We start from the raw sequence: 17,936 nt of genomic DNA, 5'->3' as shown, positions 1-17,936 counted from the left end.
AGTGAGGAAAGAGATCAATCTGAGATGGGTACAGCTGAGAACAGAAGTGAGTCAAACAGTCAGGGCAGGCAGGGACAAGGTGGGTGGGGGATTCAGTGATGGTAACACCATTGAACATCGAGGGGACTGTGGTTAGATTCTCTCTTGTTGGAGATGGTTACCCCCAGGATGTTGATATTGGGGGATTCAGTGATGGTAACGCCATTGAACGTCAAGGGGGCGATGGTTAGACTCTCTCTTGTTGGAGATGGTACCCCCCAGGATGTTGATATTGGGGGGGATTCAGTGATGGTAACACCATTGAACGTCAAGGGGACGGTGATTAGATTCTATAAATAAATTAAACTGCATTTATCTCAATGCAAGGGGCCTAACAGGGAAGGCAGATGAACTCAGGGCATGGTTAGGAACATGGGACTGGGATATCATAGCAATTACAGAAACATGGCTCAGGGAGGGGCAGGACTGGCCGCTTAATGTTCCAGGATACAAATGCTACAGGAAGGATAGAAAGGGAGGCAAGAGAGGAGGGGGAGTGGTATTTTTCATAAGGGATAGTGTTACAGCTGTGCTGAGGGAGGATATTCCCGGAAATAGATCCAGGGAAGTTATTTGGGTGGAACTGAGAAATAAGAAAGGGATGATCACCTTATTGGGATTGTATTATAGACCTCCCAATAGTCAGAGGGAAATTGAGAAACAAACTTGTAAGGAGATCTCAGCTATCTGTAGGAATAATAGGGTAGTTATGGTAGGGGATTTTAACTTCCCAAACATCGACTGGGACTGCCATAGTGTTAAGGGTTTAGATGGAGAGGAATTTCTTAAGTGTGTACAAGACAATTTCTGATTCAGTATGTGGATGTACCTACAAGAGAAGGTGCAAAACTTGACCTACTCTTGGGAAATAAGGCAGGGCAGGTGACTGAGGTGTCAGTGGGGGAGCACTTTGGGGCCAGCGACCATAATTCTATTAGATTTAAAATAGTGATGGAAAAGGATAGACCAGATCTAAAAGTTGAAGTTCTAAATTGGAGAAAGGCCAATTTTGATGGTGTTAGGCAAGATTTTTCGAAAGCTGATTGGAGGCAGATGTTCGCAGATAAAGGGACGGCTGGAAAATGGGAAGCCTTCAGAAATGAGATAACAAGAATCCAGAAAAAGTATATTCCTGTCAGGGTGAAAGGGAAGGCTGGTAGGTATAGGGAATGCTGGATTACTAAAGAAATTGAGGTTTGGTTAAGAAAAAGAAGGAAGCATATGTCAGGTATAGACAGGATAGATCGAGTGAATCCTTAGAAGAGTATAAAGGAAGTAGGAGTACACTTAAGAGGGAAATCGGGAGGGCAAAACGGGGACATGAGATAGCTTTGGCAAATAGAATTAAGGAGAATCCAAAGGGTTTTTACAAATATATTAAGGACAAAAGGGTAACTAGGGAGAGAATAGGGCCCCTCAAAGATCAGCAAGGCGGCCTTTGTGTGGAGCAGCAGAAAATGGGGGAGACACTAAATGAATATTTTACATCAGTATTTACTGTGGAAAAGGATATGGAAGATATAGACTGTAGGGAAATAGATGGTGGCATTTTGCAAAATGTCCAGATTACAGAGGAGGAAGTGCTGGGTGTCTTGAAACGGGTAAAGGTGGATAAATGAGGTTTAGCCGAGAACTCGGTGGGAAGCCAGAGAAGTGATTGCTGGGCCTCTTGCTGAGATATTTGTATCATCAATAGTCACAGGTGAGGTGCCGGAAGACTGGAGGTTGGCAAACGTGGTGCTACTGTTTAAGAAGGGCGGTAAGGACAAGCCAGGGAACTATAGTCCAGTGAGCCTGACCTTGCTGGTGGGCAAGTTGTTGGAGGGAATCCTGAGGGACAGAATGTACATGTATTTGGAAAGACAAGGACTGATTCGGGATAGTCAACATGGCTTTGTGCGTGGGAAATCATGTCTCACAAACTTGATTGAGTTTTTTGAAGAAGTAACAAAGAGGATTGATGAGGGTAGAGCAGTAGATATGATCTATATGGACTTCAATAAGGCATTCGACAAGGTTCCCCATGGGAGACTGGTTAGCAAGGTTAGATCTCATGGAATACAGGGAGAACTAGCCATTTGGATACAGAACTGGCTCAAAGGTAGAAGACAGAGGGTGGTGGTGGAGGGTTGTTTTTCAGACTGGAGGCCTGTGACCAGTGGAGTGCCACAAGGTTCGGTGCTGGGTCCTCTACTTTCCATCATTTACATAAATGATTTGGATGCGAGCGCACTTTTGTGAGAGTGTTTCTTGCCGTATCTATCTGATCGCGTTTTTTTTTGTCTATGAACGGCCGCTTGATCCACCAGAATGTTCCATTATCAGGAACTGTTCCAGAACAAATGATTTGGATGTGAACATAGGAGGTACAGTTAATAAGTTTGTAGAAGACACCAACATTGGAGGTGTCGTGGACAGCGAAGAGGGTGACCTCAGATTACAACAGGATCTGGACCAGATGGGCCAATGGGCTGAGAAGTGGCGGATGGAGTTTAATTTAGATAAACGCAAGGTGGTGCATTTGGGGAAAGCAAATCTTAGCAGGACTTATACACTTAATGGTAAGGTCCTAGGGAGTGTTGCTGAACAAAGAGACCTTAGAGTGCAGGTTCATAGCTCCTTGAAAGTGGAGTCACAGGTAGATAGGATAGTGAAGAAGGTGTTTGGTATGCTTTCCTTTATTGGTCAGAGTATTGAGTACAGGAGTTGGGAGGTCATGTTGCGGCTGGACAGGACATTGTTAGGCCACTGTTGGAATATGGCGTGCAGTTCTGGTCTCCTTCCTATCGGAAAGATGTTAAACTTCCCTGGAGCATCGGAGGCTGACCTTATCGAGGTTTATAAAATCATGAGGGGGCATGGATAGGGTAAACAGGCAAGGTCTTTTCCCCTGGGGTGGGGGAGTCCAGAACTAGAGGGTTAGGGTGAGGTGGCAGGGGGAGGGAAGATATAAAAGGGACCTAAGGGGCAACCTTTTCACGCAGAGGGTGGTACGTGTATGGAATGAGCTGCCAGAGGAAGTGGTGGAGGCTGGTACAATGACAGCATTGAAAAGGCATCTGGATGGGTACATGAGTTAGGAAAGGTTTGGAGGGATATGGGCCAAGGGGTGGCAAATGGGACTATATTGGATTGGGATATCTGGTTGGCATGGACGAGTTGGGCCGAAGGGTCTGTTTCCTTGCTGCACGCCTCCGAGGACGTGGAGGCTTTGGAGCCAGGAGGGAAATGATTGACCAGGATGTCACCTGGTTCGGATGGCCAACCACGACGGGTTTTCTCTCGAAATTCGGAGGCTTAGTGGGGACGTGATCTGACAGAAATTTACAACATTATGAATGGCGGGGAGAGAATTTCCCCGGGGAGACATGTCAACCACGAGGTGGGAGGCGGGGGGAGCTGGAAGGAAAATCGAACGGAGATGTGCGGGTTTCCCCCTTCTGGATCAAAACATTGATTGCAGCCTCCGGCCTACTGAGCCCATCCCGTTCACAGAGAGCCCCGTTGCGGGGTAGAACTCCACCATCTCACCCCCCCCTCGGAGAGACGGCGTTCCTCCGATGGGCCACCCCTCGCTCTGAGTTGATGCCCTCTGTTGCAAGGCTCAGGGAGAGACGCCCTCGCCCACATCTCTCCCCTCCCCCACCACCACCAACTCCGCCTCTGAGAATCGCCAATGAGGTCACCTCTGGCGCATCAGTCCAACCCCCCCCCTCCTCGCCACAGTGCCCCCGGGGGGAGAAATCAGCCGAGTGACTCTGCCTGGATACATGGCCCTCCTGAATTCCACCGTGGTATTTCGGCCTAATGCGGTTTTTTTTCGCGAAACCCCACTCCGACGCACTCCCCCCCCCTCCCCCACCCCTCAGATCCTTCTGTCCCATTGGTCTCTGCAGACTCGTCCTGGAGCTGATGAAGAGAGTTTCGAGGTCAAGTTTCCCACAAGTTCTCTTTCCCCTCCACTACCCCACCACTCCTCCTCCTCCTCCTCCTCCCCAGCTCCCCTGGCTAGCTCTGTCCACGAGGGAACGCCAGAACATTCGCACACTTCGCGTTCCTTTCTGCATTTGATGGTGCGCTTGTGCGTGCATGTGCGTAAATAATAGAGAGAGAGAGAGAGAGAGGACACCATGTACGTTAATGTAGGAGGCGTGACAGCTCCTGGCTTGGATTGTCAGTCAACAAAACGCTCACAAGGTACAGAGGCTCTTGGGAAACACAAGCGTTCGGACAGCGGGACAATGCGCTGGGGGTGGGGGGGGTGGCGGTCGCGCACAGAGCCGGGATAGGGCAGTGGCGGGGGGAGGGTCTACGCTACACCGAAGGGAGAGCGACATCGCCAATGTTGAGCGGGCGTGCTCCCTTGCTGCGGTAGGCAGCCTTGGCCAACGCCGGGGTTGGCGCGAGCCGGAGAGCACCTGCTCCGAGTGGCCCAAACGACCCACCCCCCGGCTTCTTCAAGGGGTGGGGGGGTGGCGCCATTTTCTCCCTCCCCTCCCCCAACCCTAGCAGCACTGGGTGAGGTGATTTCTGACTGGCAAGTTGGGGAAGGGAAATGGGAGGGGAGGGAAGGGGGAGGGGAGGAGAGGGGAAGGGAGAGGGAGGGGAGGGGAAGGGAGAGGGGAGGGGAAGGGAAGGGAGAGGGGAAGGGAAGGCGCACTGGAAACATTGGCTTCCCATTTCTTAAGTCCCCCTCAACCCCGCCTAGATTTTCCCTGCACCCGCACCCCCTTCCATGGTACTCAAATCCCTTCCTCTTCCCCCTCACCAATCTCCCTGCACCCCACAGCCTTCCCAATGCCACCCCCTCCCTCCCTCTCTTCTGTCTGTCTCTCCCTCTCCCTCTCTCAAATGGCTCCCCCTAGTGCCGCTCTCAGCCAGAGAGGGGCCAAACGTGGAAAAAATGTTGGAGAAACTCAGCAGGTTTGGCACCACCCTCCCTGCTCTTTACCCGCCGTCTCTCCTGCAGATAACTCTTAATGTACACATCCCACCCTCAGAACGTTCTGTTCACTGGGTGTCTGGAACTCTTTCTCCCCCCCCCCCAACCCAGCTCTGCTTTTTCCCGCTCCCCAGCAACCAGTCTGTCCACGGTCTCTCGTTCTCATCCGACCGTCTGTATGGTGTCAACCGCCCCCGATTTCTCCCTGGGGATGAGATGGGAAACGGGCGTTTGGGAGCTGAGACAGGAGAGGGAGTTGGGGGAGGAGGAGAAGAAGGGGGGGGGGTGGAGAGGGGAGGGGAACAAGAGGCGGGGAGTGGGAGGGAAGGAGAGGGGAGGGCAGGGGGAGAGAGACAGGAAGAGAGAGGGCGGGAGGAGGGGGAGAGAGAGAGAGAGGCGAGGGAGAGGAGGGAGAGAAGGACAGAGACAGGAAGGAGGAGGAGAGAGAGGAGAGAGACAGAAAGGGAGAGGGAGAGAAGAGAGGGAGGGAGAGAAGGAGAGAAACAGGAAGGGAGAGAGAGAGAAGAGAGGGAGGGAGAGAAGGAGAGAGACAGGAAGGGAGAGGTAGAGAGGAGAGGGAGGGAGAGAAGGAGAGAGACAGGAAGGGAGAAGGAGAGAAACAGGAAGGGAGAGAGAGAGAAGAGAGGGAGGGAGAGAAGGAGAGAGACAGGAAGGGAGAGGTAGAGAGGAGAGGGAGGGAGAGAAGGAGAGAGACAGGAAGGGAGAAGGGGGAGAGAAGGAGAGACAGGAAGGGAGAGGGAGAGAGGAGAGGGATGGATGGAGAGAAGGAGAGAGACAGGAAGGGAGAGGGAGAGAGGAGGGATGGAGAGGAGAGAAGGAGAGAGACAGGGAGGGAGTGGGAGAGAGGAGGGGGAGGGAGAGAAGGAGAGAGACAGGAAGGGAGAGAGGAGGGGGAGGGAGAGAAGGAGAGAGACAGGAGGGAGAGGGAGAGAGGAGGGAGAGAAGGAGAGAGACAGGAGGGAGAAGAAGGAGAGACAGGAAGGGAGAGGGAGAGAGGAGAGAGATGGATGGAGAGAAGGAGAGAGACAGGAAGGGAGAGAGAGAGAGAGAGAGAAGAGAGGGACGGAGAGAAGGAGAGAGACAGGAAGGGAGAAGGGGGGAGAGAAGGAGAGAGACAGGAAGGGGAGGGAGAGAAGGAGAGAGGAGTGAGAGAAGGAGAGAGACAGGAAGGGAGAGGGAGAGAGGGAAAATCCGATGGAGAGGGAGAGGAGGCCGAGAAGGGGTGGGGTGATTGCTCTCTGGGATCTTGGCACATAAGTCTGGATGGTGGAGGGTGGGGAGAGGGGAGGGGAGGGGTTAAACCTCATCCTTCTGCCACATCCTTTCAAAACCCCCCCACTTACTCTCCCTCCCCCAACCCCCTCTGTCAAGAATGGCCAAACCTCTTCCCCCAGCACCAGGTGCAGCCCCCCTCACCTCCATCTCGAGAGCCCCCTCCCCCAGCCTTCCCCACCTCCCTCTCATTCGAGCTGAGATTCCGAGATTAAGGCACCGATCGGGGCGTTTGGGGGTGGAGGGGAGAATGTGGGGGGGGGGGAGAGGGAAGCTTCCAGGGCGTTGGCGTTGGGGCGGGAATGGTGAGCATTAGCGACACCAATCGACGGGAAACAAAATGGCCGCTCGCCCCGCCAAGCAATTTTCCTTCATCTTTCCGGAACATTCGTTTCTCCAGCTCCCCCCTCCCCATCCCCTCTCCTCGATGGCCGCCCTGCGTGCATATGCCCCCACCCCCCACCAAACCTCCCGCCCACGCATGCGGGGGGTGGGGGGGCTCAGGTCTCGGCTTTTTCCTTCTTTTTGCTCTTCTTCAGGAATGAGGGAGTGCGGAATTTCTTCTTCTTCTTGGAGGGGGACTTGGAGGGCGAGCCGTCGGGCGAGAGGGGCGGCCCGGTGCCTGTCTCGGCGCCCGTGGGGTCCTCTCCTTGGGCGTCAGCCATCATGGCGCTGATGCCTTCGCTGAGCTGCTCCTCCGCCGTCCGGTCAGCGGGCGCCTCCGACTCGCCGCCTCCCTCCTTGGCGTCGGAGGGAGGCCCCGTTTCTTCGGGGGAGGGGTGAGGGTGAAAGAGCGAAACAGAAGCAATTAGCGTCGCCAATCCAAGATGGAGGTTTGCGCGGCGGTTGGGGGTTGGGGAGAGGGCGGGGGGGGGGGGAGGAGGAGTAGCATCTCTGGAGGGCGAAACAGAAAAGGTGAACATCGCCAATCCAAGATGGAGGATTGCGCGGTAGCGAGGTTTGGGGATGGGGCATCTCCAGAGAGTGAAACAGAGAAGCTAAATGCACCAATCCAAGTCGGAGGGTTGCGGGGGACAGGAATCATCTCCAGAGACCGGAATAGAGAAGATTACATTACATTAGATTACATTACAGGGTGGAAACAGGCCCTTCGGCCCAACAAGTTCACACCGAACCGCCACCCACCCATACCCCTACATTCACCCCTTACCTAACACTACGGACAATTTAGCATGGTCAATTCACCTGACCTGCACATCTTTGGACTGTGGGAGGAAACCGGAGCACCCGGAGGAAACCCACGCAGACACGGGGAGAATGTGCAAACTCCACACAGTCAGTCGCCTGAGGCGGGAATTGAACCCGGGTCTCTGGCGCTGTGAGGCAACAGCGCTAACCACAGTGCCACCGTGCCACCCACGGTGGACCTTGCCAATCCAAGATGGAGGGTTGCGTGGTGGTGGTGGGGGCGGTTGGGCTGGGAGGGTCTCCGGAGAGAGTGAAACGGAAAAGATGAGCATCGCCAATCCAAGATGGAGGGCTGTGCTGGGCGATTCTGGTTGGGGGTTGGAGAAAGCGTCTCCAGAGAGCCAAACAGAACAGGTGGAGATGGAGGATTGCGCGGAAGGGTCTCTGGAGAAAAATCGCCCAATCCCGAAGCCCCATTGGGTAACCAATGCGGAAAACATGGCGCTTTCGTTTCCATCTTCGGCCGATTTGGGGCCTACGCCGGAGTTTGGGGGTCGGAGGTGGTTACCGACCGTGAACCTCTTCGATCGAGCGATGCCCCTCCCACCTCCCCTCCCCACCCCACCCCACCCCACCCTCTTCCAACCCCAAGGGAAGTCATCTCCTGAAGTGATGGGGGTGGGTGTGGGGAGCGAGCAGCGGGATATCACAGGCAATGCGGGAACTATGGTGGGCGGGGGAGGGGAAGCCAAGATGGAGGCTGGGTACGAGCAAAAATAACACCCATGTTACTCCAGAGAAAGCATACCAGATCATGGCGGTGGGGGGGGGGGGGGGGGGGAGGGGGCACAGGCGGGATCCAATGGCAGGGTGGGGGGTGGGCTGAGAGGTGTGACCAGGGAAAATGAGGGATCGGGAATTGAAATCTGGGATGAGGGCCCCAAACCCCGTTTCTAGCCCCTGCTTCTTGTCGCCCTGGTAACCCTAATTTTAGAACGACAGGGAGTCGGGGGGTTATGTGTCAGGAGTTATGTGTAGGCCCGGGGTGGGGGGGGGGGGGGGGGGGAAGGAAATCAGATTCCCCACCCCCGCCAGAGAAAGGTCGGAGAGTCCAAGCTTTGAGACATCCAAGATGGCGGATGGCCGTTTACTGGTCACACATGGTGGTTGCACGCCTTTCGGGTCTGGGAGATGGATTCCCCCCAACTCTCCATGTTTGGTCATCCTGACCGCCATCGAACTGGGAGTGGGGGGGGGGGGGGGTTGGGGGGGGGGGGGGGTGAAGGAGGGCCGATGTTTGAGCTCTGATAAGTAGGTTTGAGGTCGCGGACGCGGGCACCATGGGGCAGTGCCAACGTTCCTCACCTGCCCCCTGATAGATCTCTTTCACTGGCTTGCAGGGTGTCGCTGCCTGTCTCCTCTCAAGAAGGTGCGGGGGGGGGGGGGGGGTGAGCTGCCATCTTCAATCCGTGCGGTGTTGGCACCACCACCCACACACGCAGTGCCATCACGGAGAATTTTGAAGGAACGGTCGATGTATTTCCCAAGTTGGGGACAGTGAGTGGAGGGGAATTCGCAAGGGGTGGGGGCGGGGTGTGGGGTGGTGTTCCCATGTATCTGCTCCCCAATCTAGTCGACTGAACGTCAAGAGGATGATGGTTGGATTCTCTCTCTTGTTAGATTAGATTACTTACAGTGTGGAAACAGGCCCTTCGGCCCAACAAGTCCACACCGACCCGCCGAAGCGCAACCCACCCAGACCCATACCCCTACATTTACCCCTGCACCTAACACTACGGGCAATGTAGCATGGCCAATTCACCCTAACCTGCACATCTTTGTGATTGTGGGAGGAAACCGGAGCACCCGGAGGAAACCCACGCAGACACGGGGAGAATGTGCAAACTCCCCACTGCCTGAGGCGGGAATTGAACCCGGGTCTCTGGCGCTGTGAGGCAGCAGTGCTAACCACTGTGCCACCGCGCCGTGTCATTGAACACCAAGGGGGCGATGGTTAGATTCTCTCTCTTGTTGGAGACGGTAACCCCCAGGATGTTGATCGTGGGGGGATTCAGTGATGGTAACGCCATTGAACGTCAAGGGGGCGATGGTTAGATTCTCTCTTGTTGGCATCGGTAAACCCCTGGACAGAGATAATGCAGGAGGGCATTTAGTAACAGTAGTGCCATTGAACGTCAAGGGGGCGATGGTTAGATTCTCTCTCTTGAAGGATACGATCATCTCCAGGATGTTGATACTGGGGTGTGGGGGAGGGATTCAATGTTGGTAACACCATTGAACGTCAAGGGGGTGATGGCTAGATTCTCTCTCTCGTTGGAGACGGTAACCCCCATGATGTTGATCGTGGGGGGATTCAGTGATGGTAACGCCATTGAACGTCAAGGGGGCGATGGTTAGATTCTCTCTTGTTGGCATCGGTAAACCCCTGGACAGAGATAATGCAGGAGGGCATTTAGTAACAGTAGTGCCATTGAACGTCAAGGGGGTGATGGCTAGATTCTCTCTCTCGTTGGAGACGGTAACCCCCATGATGTTGATCGTGGGGGGATTCAGTGATGGTAACGCCATTGAACGTCAAGGGGCCGAAGGTTAGATTCTCTCTCTCTTGTTGTTGGGGACCGTGTTAAGCAAGAAATAAGAGCCGTACACCATCCAATGAAGGGTGAGGAACTCTGCCTGCCTGTTAGGACGGGAGGGACGCAGCACCTTGGAGGATTTAGCGTGGTGTGGTGGTCCAAAGGGGATGGTAGGAGGAGGGGTCGGAGGAGGAGAGATGTGGGGACGGGGTGGGGAGCTGGTAGGGAGGCATGGGCGGAAGGGAGCGTTGGCGGGGAGTGCGTCCTGAGGTCATACTTACTAAAAAGACAAGTACTCGACAACTTGACCTCCTCTTGGCGCTAGGGCTGCTGGGAATGGGAGCAGGAAGCAGGGACGACAAAAGAGAGAGAGAGAGAGAGATGGGCCAAGATGGAGACATGCCAGGCACACCGTTAACATTTCTGAACAGGAAGAGAGTTTCCGCGTAATGGGAGGGAGGGGAGGGAGGGAGGGAGGGGAGAGTTGAGGGAGGGGGGGTAAATATCCAGAACCTGGGGGAGGCGAGGTTGGGGAGGGGTTCACGATCGGAGGATACGACTGAGCTGAGGAGAAACGGTGCCCTCACCCCATTGGAGAGGGCGGGATCGGCGATGGTCACGGGCCGGGCAGATGTGCCCACTTGAGATGGCGCAGAGAGAGAGAGAGAGAGAGAGAGACCAGCACCACACAACGAAGCAGTGGTACCTGTGCACCGGGGTGGGGGGGGGATGTTGTGGGAGGGCTGTGGGGTGAAACCCAGCGGGCACCATGCCCCCCACCCATGCCACCTTACCTCCAGGCGTGCCAGGAGAGGCTGGCGATCCAACGGGCGACGGGAGGGGACTCCGGAGCGGGGAGATCTCGGCCGACGTGTTCTCATCATCCGGGCCTACGCGGGAGGGTGGGGGTGGAGTAAGAAAGAGATTCTAGCGTTTTATTTCTTTTCCATCCACGCTTCTCGCCCGGCAATACCCACCCTGCATAGGTCTAGCTCTCTCAAGATGGCTGCCTTCCACTCCTGCGTTGCCCAGCAACACCCACCGCGCATTGGTGTAGTTGTTTTAACATACACACACACTTCCACGTTACCCGGCAACAAACACCCCTCTCAAAGTGGCTGGGGACATGGTTTGGGAAGGGTTAAAGCGAGGGGGGGGGTGGGTGCGATTTGCACACAGCAAGATCCCACAGACGGGAATTCCCCGCAGCTCCAACAGCAGTTACCGTGACCGTCCAGGCCTAGCTGTTTCCGTTTCACCTCCCTCTGGTACTCCTCCAGCTCCCAATCCGTCAGCTCGTTGAAGGGGTTGGGGGTCTCTGCTTCGTCCTCTCCCTCTCCCGGCCTTTCCTCGGCGCTCCGGGACTCCGGGGATCCGTTTGCCGTCTGCCGGGGGCGGAGGGGGGAGGGGAGAACGAGAAGAGAAGGGAAGGGTCAGTCTGCACTTCCGTCCGGTCTCAGGAAGCACCCTTCCCTGCCACCCCTCCCAACGCCTACGATGCTTCTAAACTCCCCACGATTGTAATCCTAAAACCTGAGGCTGTCTCCCTCTATCCGTCAGACCCTGGGCACACCTTCATTCCATCGCCAAAACATCTTTCCTCAGACACACACGCACGCCCCGGGGTCCGCTCTCCCCCTGTCTACCCCTGCTCCTGTCCCCCAATCCTCTCTTGTCATCACAGAACGCCTACAGTGTGGAAACAGGCCCTTCAGCCCCACAAGTCCACACTGACTCTCCGAAGAGTAACCCACCCAGACCCTATTACTCTACAATTCCCCCTGACTAATCCACCCTAACCTGCACATCCCTGGGCACTATGGGTAATTTAGCATGGCCAATCCACCCTAACCTGCACACCCCTGAGTACTATGGGTAATTTAGCGTGGCCAATCCACGCTAACCAGCACATCCCTGAGCATTATGGGTAATTTAGCACGCCCAAACCACCCTAACCTGCACATCCCTGTGCACTATGGGTAATTTAACACTGCCTATCCACCCTAACCTGTGCATCCCCCGGCATTCTGGGTAATTTAGCACAGCCGATGCCCGAGGTTGGAATCGAAGCCGGGTCCCTGGCGGCGCTAACCGTTGAGCTGGTGTGGCTGCACCCCCCCCACCCCCCCCCCCCCCCCACCCCTCCTCCGAATGGAGGCCTGTTGGGCGTCCTCACCACCTCCCTTCACTGGTGTAGGAGAGACGCAGCTCCCCCCCACCACCCCACCCACACACACAGGTCCCAGTCACCCCCCTCATCCCTCCCCCTCCTCTTCCCCCACTCCCCGGATCTCACCGTCTCACGGCTGCTCCCAGCCATGACTCCGGCCAGCACCTGTGACTGCGGCCCGGCTGACTTCACATCCTGTCGGTTCTGCTCCCGGATCTGGGAAGAGAGAGGGAGAGAGGTGTGGAAAAGACAACGGAGCGGTGTTCTGATTAAAGCTCATGAAAGCTCCATCCCAGCTCCAAAGCCGCACACACTTGGGATAACCCTCGCAAAAAACTCCTCTTGGCGCCCATCCCCATCCCTTCAGAGACCTTCCTCATCCCTGGGGCCTCCCCGGAAGGCTTTCCAAGTGTCCAAACTGCGCCCACATCCAGCAACTTCCTCCGACAGTTCGTTCGGCACCCTCGGTGTCCTCCAAAATAGCCTCCCGCATCTACTTCTTTTCAATCTCTCTCCCCTCACCTTAAAAGGGGTGGCACGGCGGCTTAGTGGTTTGCACAGCTGCCTCACAGCGCCAGGGACCTGGGTTCAATTCCCGCCTCGGGTGACTGTCTGTGTGGAGTTTGCACATTCTCCCCGTGTCTGTGTGGGTTTCATCCCACAGTCCAAAGATGTGTATGTTAGGGTGTATTGGCCATGCTAAATTACCCATAATGCTCAGGGCTGTGCAGGTTAGGGTGGATTGGCCGTGCTAAATTACCCATAGTGTTCAGGGATGTGCAGGTTAGGGTGTATTGGCCATGCTAAATTACCCATAATGCTCAGGGATGTGCAGGTTAGGGTATATTGGCCATGCTAAATTACCCATAGTGCTCAGGGATGTGCAGGTTAGGGTGGATTGGCCATGCTAAATTACCCATAGTGTAAGCTGCATTAGTCAGAGGGAAATGGGTCTGGATGGGTTACCCTTCGGAGGGTCGGTGTGGACCGGTTGGGCCGAAGGGCTTGTTTCCACACGGCAGGGAATCTAATCTAATCACAAAGCTCACACCGGTCCGGAGAGAATGCATCGAATCTCTGCATAGAATTCGCGACAGTGTGGAAACAGGTCCTTCGGCCCAACAATTCCACACTGACCCTCTGAACAGTAACCAACGCAGAACCGTTCCCCCCTACCCTATTATCCCATATTCACCACTGACTAATGCACCTAACCTGGGCACGCTGGGTAATTTAGCACGGCCAATCCACCCTAACCTGCACATCCCTGAGCACTATGGGTAATTTAGCATGGCCAATCCACCCTAACCTGCACATCCCTGAACACTATGGGTAATTTAGCATGGCCAATCCACCCTAACCTGCACATCCCTGAGCATTATGGGTAATTTAGCACGGCCAACCCACCCTAACCTGCACATCCCTGAGCACTATGGGTAATTTAGCACGGCCAACCCACCCTAACCTGCACATCCCTGAACACTATGAGTAATTTAGCACGGCCAACCCACCCTGACGTACACATCTTTGGACTGTGGGAGGAAACCGGAGCACCCGGAGGAAACCCACACAGAGACGGGGGGAGTGTGCAAACTCCACACAGACAGTCACCCGAGGCTGGAATCGAACCTGGGACCCCTGGTACTGTGAGGCAGCAGTGCTAACCACTGAGCCATGGTGTGGAGGGTTTGAGCTATAGGGAGAGGCTGAACAGGCTGGGGCTGTTTTCCCTGGAGTGTCGGAGGCTGAGGGGTGACCTTATAGAGGTTTATAAAATCATGAGGGGCATGGATAGGGTAAATAGACAAAGTCTTTTCCCTGGGGTGGGGGGAGTCCAGAACTAGAGGGGCATAGGTTTAGGGTGAGAGGGGGAAAGATATAAAAGAGACCTAAGGGGCAACTTTTTCACACAGAGGGTGGTACGTGTATGGAATGAGCTGCCAGAGGAAGTGGTGGAGGCTGGTACAATTGCAACATTTAAAAGGCATCTGGATGGGTATCTGAATAGGAAGGGTTTGGAGGGATATGGGCCGGGTGCTGGCAAACGGGACTGGATTGGGTTAGGATAGCTGGGTCGGCATGGATGGGTTGGACCGAAGGGTCTGTTCTCGTCACGCTGCGTGGCTGCGCCTCCTTCACGTTCTCCTGCATCTCTCGTGCCTCGAGCCAACCTCGTTTTCCGCACGCCCTACTTTACGTGGAGTTTGGATGCTGTCTGTAGCAACCTGATAGCGAAGACATTGATGTAAACCCCCTCCCCCTCCCCCCCCACCCCCCCCGTGCAGTCAGTTAGCCCGGAAGAGAGGGGCAAATCAGAGGGTAAACAACTCTGCCCTTCCATTTCGTAAGATCAGGTCCGATTCCAACCGACTGCCCTGCTCGCCTTTGCTCAGCAACAAATCTCCTCGACTCTGACTTGCGACAAAAACACATTTCAAAATCCTGCATCCGTTGCCTTCCAAGGAAGGTTTGGACCAGACTCGGTCCAAAATAGTTTCGGAAAGTCATCTAGACCTTAACGTTTTCTTATTTTCCAGATACAATCCCACTGGTCAAACGGTTAGCGCAAAACGCGACTGTTCCAACACCCCGCGTTAAATTTTTTAAAAACACATTTCGCCACACACGCAACCCAGGTTGAGAAATTCCCCCCTCCTAGTAAGTGAGAGAGGGGAAAATAGCTTCCAAATTTGTCAAGATCCCCCAAAACCTTCAAACATTACAAAAAACGTAAGAAATCCTGATTCTGGGAGAACTGGCTACCACCCGGCCAGGCTGCCTATATTGTTTCAACTCTTCTTTTCCAAAACACAACACCCAAAGGCCTCATGAGACTCCGGTGGATTTTGGCCCTCGTCCAGAGCCGGACAATCCCCCTGGACTTAAATGGAGTGACAATCCCAAAGCCACACCTACCTTGTTCCTGGTCGCCAGCACTTCTCGGGGGTCAGTAAACAGCGGCACAAACTGGTTGGGGGTCTCGATCTTGATGGGCGTCCCGCCACCGGATTTCGAGACTGCGTCAGCCTTCAGCCACTGTTCCGGGGCAAAACCACGCGCGCCCAGTCAGTTACTGCCAGATCCCGGAACAAACCCCACCCTTCCACCCTCCTCCCTGCCCGCTGTCTCATGGTGCCCCGGGGTGGTGCTGGGGCAAGGTGGGCTGACAGAGGACGGGCACTGGCAAAGTGGTCTGGCGAGGCAAGCTGCCCGAGCCCTCCCAGCATGACAGAGATCACTGGAATAATGGGGATCGCTGAGATAATGGGGATCACTAGGATAACGGGATCACTGGGATAACGGGGAATGCTGGGATAACAGGGATCGCTAGGATAACAGGGATCGCTAGGATTACAGAGATGACTGGGATAACAGGGATCACTGGCAGAGTGCATTGTCACAACAGGGATCACTGGGATAACAGGGATCACTGGGATAACAGGGATCACTGGCAGAGTGCACAGTCACAACAGGGATCACTGGGATAACGGATCACTGGGATAACAGGGATCACTGGGATAAACAGATCACTGGGAGAGTGCGCTGTCACGACAGGGATCACTGGGATGACGGGGATCACTGGGATAACAGGGATCACTGGGGTAACGGGGATCACTGGCAGAGTGCACAGTCACAACAGGGATCACTGGGATAACAGGGATCACTGGCAGAGTGCACAGTCACAACAGGGATCACTGGGATAACGGATCACTGGGATAACAGGGATCACTGGGATAACAGGGATCACTGGGGTAACGGGGATCACTGGCAGAGTGCACAGTCACAACAGGGATCACTGGGATAACAGGGATCACTGGCAGAGTGCACAGTCACAACAGGGATCACTGGGATAACAGGGATCACTGGGGTAACGGGGATCACTGGGGTAACGGGGATCACTGGCAGAGTGCACAGTCACAACAGGGATCACTGGGATAACAGGGATCACTGGGATAACGGATCACTGGGAGAGTGCGCTGTCACGACAGGGATCACTGGGATGACGGGGATCACTGGGGTAACGGGGATCACTGGGGTAACGGGGATCACTGGCAGAGTGCACAGTCACAACAGGGATCACTGGGATAACAGGGATCACTGGGATAACGGATCACTGGGAGAGTGTGCTGTCACGACAGGGATCACTGGGATGACGGGGATCACTGGGATAACGGGGATCACTGGGGTAACGGGGATCACTGGGAGAGTGGGCTCTCACAGTGGTGGAACTGAGATGATAACAACTCAAAGCACAATGAAACGCACCCTCGGTGTTTACTGTGGAGAAAGACATGCCGACTTAGGAACTTGGGGAAGTTAGTGGGGTCATATCTCGGGGGCAGGCCGTATCAGAGCAGTGGAGGTGGTGGATGTATGAGAACTTATGAAGGTGGATCAATCTGCTGGTCCCGACCAGCTTATCCGAGCATGCTGCAAGGGGCCAGAGAGGGAATGGTGGGAACCCTGGCCGATATTTGTACATCGTCGCTGGCCACGAGTGAGGTCCCAGAAGACCGGAAGGGCAGTGAACGTTGTTCAAGAAAAACCTGGCCTGATGTCGGTGGTCGGTAAGTTAGCTGGGAAGAGAGGTGATGTGCGTTTGGGAAAAACAGGGTTTGATTAGGAGTAAGTGAGGACTGCAGAGGCTGGAGATCAGAGCTGAAAAATGTGATCCGTTATCCCAGTGATCCCTGTTATCCCAGTGATCTCTTTTACCCCAGTGATCCCAGTGATCCGTTGCTGGAAAAGCGCAGCAGGTCAGGCAGCATCCAAGGATTCCTGAAGAAGGGCTGATGCCCGAAACGTCGATTCTCCTGCTCCTCGGATGCTGCCTGACCTGCTGCGCTTTTCCAGCCCCACATTTTCAGCTTTGATAGAGAAGTAGCCAGCGCGGCTTTGTAGGTGGGAGATCACGCTTCACAAGTTTGTTAGAGTTCTTTGATAAAGTGACCAGGAAGGGTGATGAAGGGCGACCAGTAGACCTGGTCTAGACGGAACTCGGTAAGGCCTTTGATAAGGTTCCATATGGTAGGCCGCTCTGGAAGGTTAGATCGCACGGACTCCAGGGGGGGAGCTGGAAAATTGGAGACACAGTTGGCTCGATGGTAGGAAGCAGAGGGTACTCGTGGAAGGATGCTTGTTGGACGAGAGGCCTGTGACTAGTGGGAGTGCCTCAGGATTTGCTGCTGGGCCCATTGCTGCTTGTCATCTGTATCATCGACTATGAGAATGTATGATTACTAAGTTTACAGATGACACTACGATAGGTGGTATCATGGACAATGAGGAAGGTTAGCAGAAATTGTAGCAGGAAGCTGGGGAAGTGGGCTGAGAAATTGTGTTAAAGGCAAGGGAGGTCTTGCATTTTGGAAATTCAAATCAAGGCAGGAGTTTCATAGTGAGCGATAGGGCCTTAAGGAGTGCATTGGAACAAAGGGACCTTGGAGTTCAGGTGCATTGTTCACTGAAAGTGGAGTCACAGGTAGACAGAGCAGTGAATAAGGCTGATGAAGGGCTTATGTCTGAAACATTGACTCTTCTGCTCCTCGGATGCTGCCTGACTTGCTGCGCTTTTCCAGCACCACACTTTTCGACTCTGGCCTTCATCAGTCAGGGCATTGATGATAGAAGTTGGGAAATCATGTTGCAATTGTACAGGATGTTGGTGAGGCCGCACTTGGAGAATTGTGTTCAGTTTTGGTCACCTTGCTGTAGGAAGGATGTCACGAAACTGGGAAGAGTGCGG

The 17,936-nt window shown here is 54.6% G+C and overlaps 1 protein-coding gene across 3 annotated transcripts in view; it reads right to left on the bottom strand.

Moving 5' to 3' along the window:
• Positions 1–4,158: 4,158 nt before the first annotated feature.
• LOC140459795 (beta-adducin-like) overlaps positions 4,159–17,936 on the bottom strand; it is a 32,827-nt gene continuing 19,049 nt past the window's right edge. Inside the window, exons 10-15 of one of the 3 annotated variants that reach the window (XM_072554316.1) lie at positions 15,107–15,226; positions 12,317–12,406; positions 11,246–11,405; positions 10,815–10,910; positions 10,302–10,350; positions 6,904–7,040 (exon numbers count right to left, since the gene is read on the bottom strand). In XM_072554316.1, the coding sequence (XP_072410417.1) occupies position 7,040; positions 10,302–10,350; positions 10,815–10,910; positions 11,246–11,405; positions 12,317–12,406; positions 15,107–15,226 (516 nt within the window). In that variant the 3' untranslated portion in view covers positions 6,904–7,039. Of the gene's footprint in view, positions 7,041–10,301; positions 10,351–10,814; positions 10,911–11,245; positions 11,406–12,316; positions 12,407–15,106; positions 15,227–17,936 lie in introns of all 3 variants that reach the window. The other 2 variants (XM_072554317.1, XM_072554315.1) reach the window with 2 other exon arrangements.

This window comes from Chiloscyllium punctatum, chromosome 35 (genome assembly GCF_047496795.1).
Source record: "Chiloscyllium punctatum isolate Juve2018m chromosome 35, sChiPun1.3, whole genome shotgun sequence".
NCBI classification, from domain to species: Eukaryota; Metazoa; Chordata; class Chondrichthyes; order Orectolobiformes; family Hemiscylliidae; genus Chiloscyllium; species Chiloscyllium punctatum.
The sequence above is the reverse complement of the archived record's forward strand: the minus strand, read 5'-3'. Positions and strand labels throughout refer to the sequence as shown.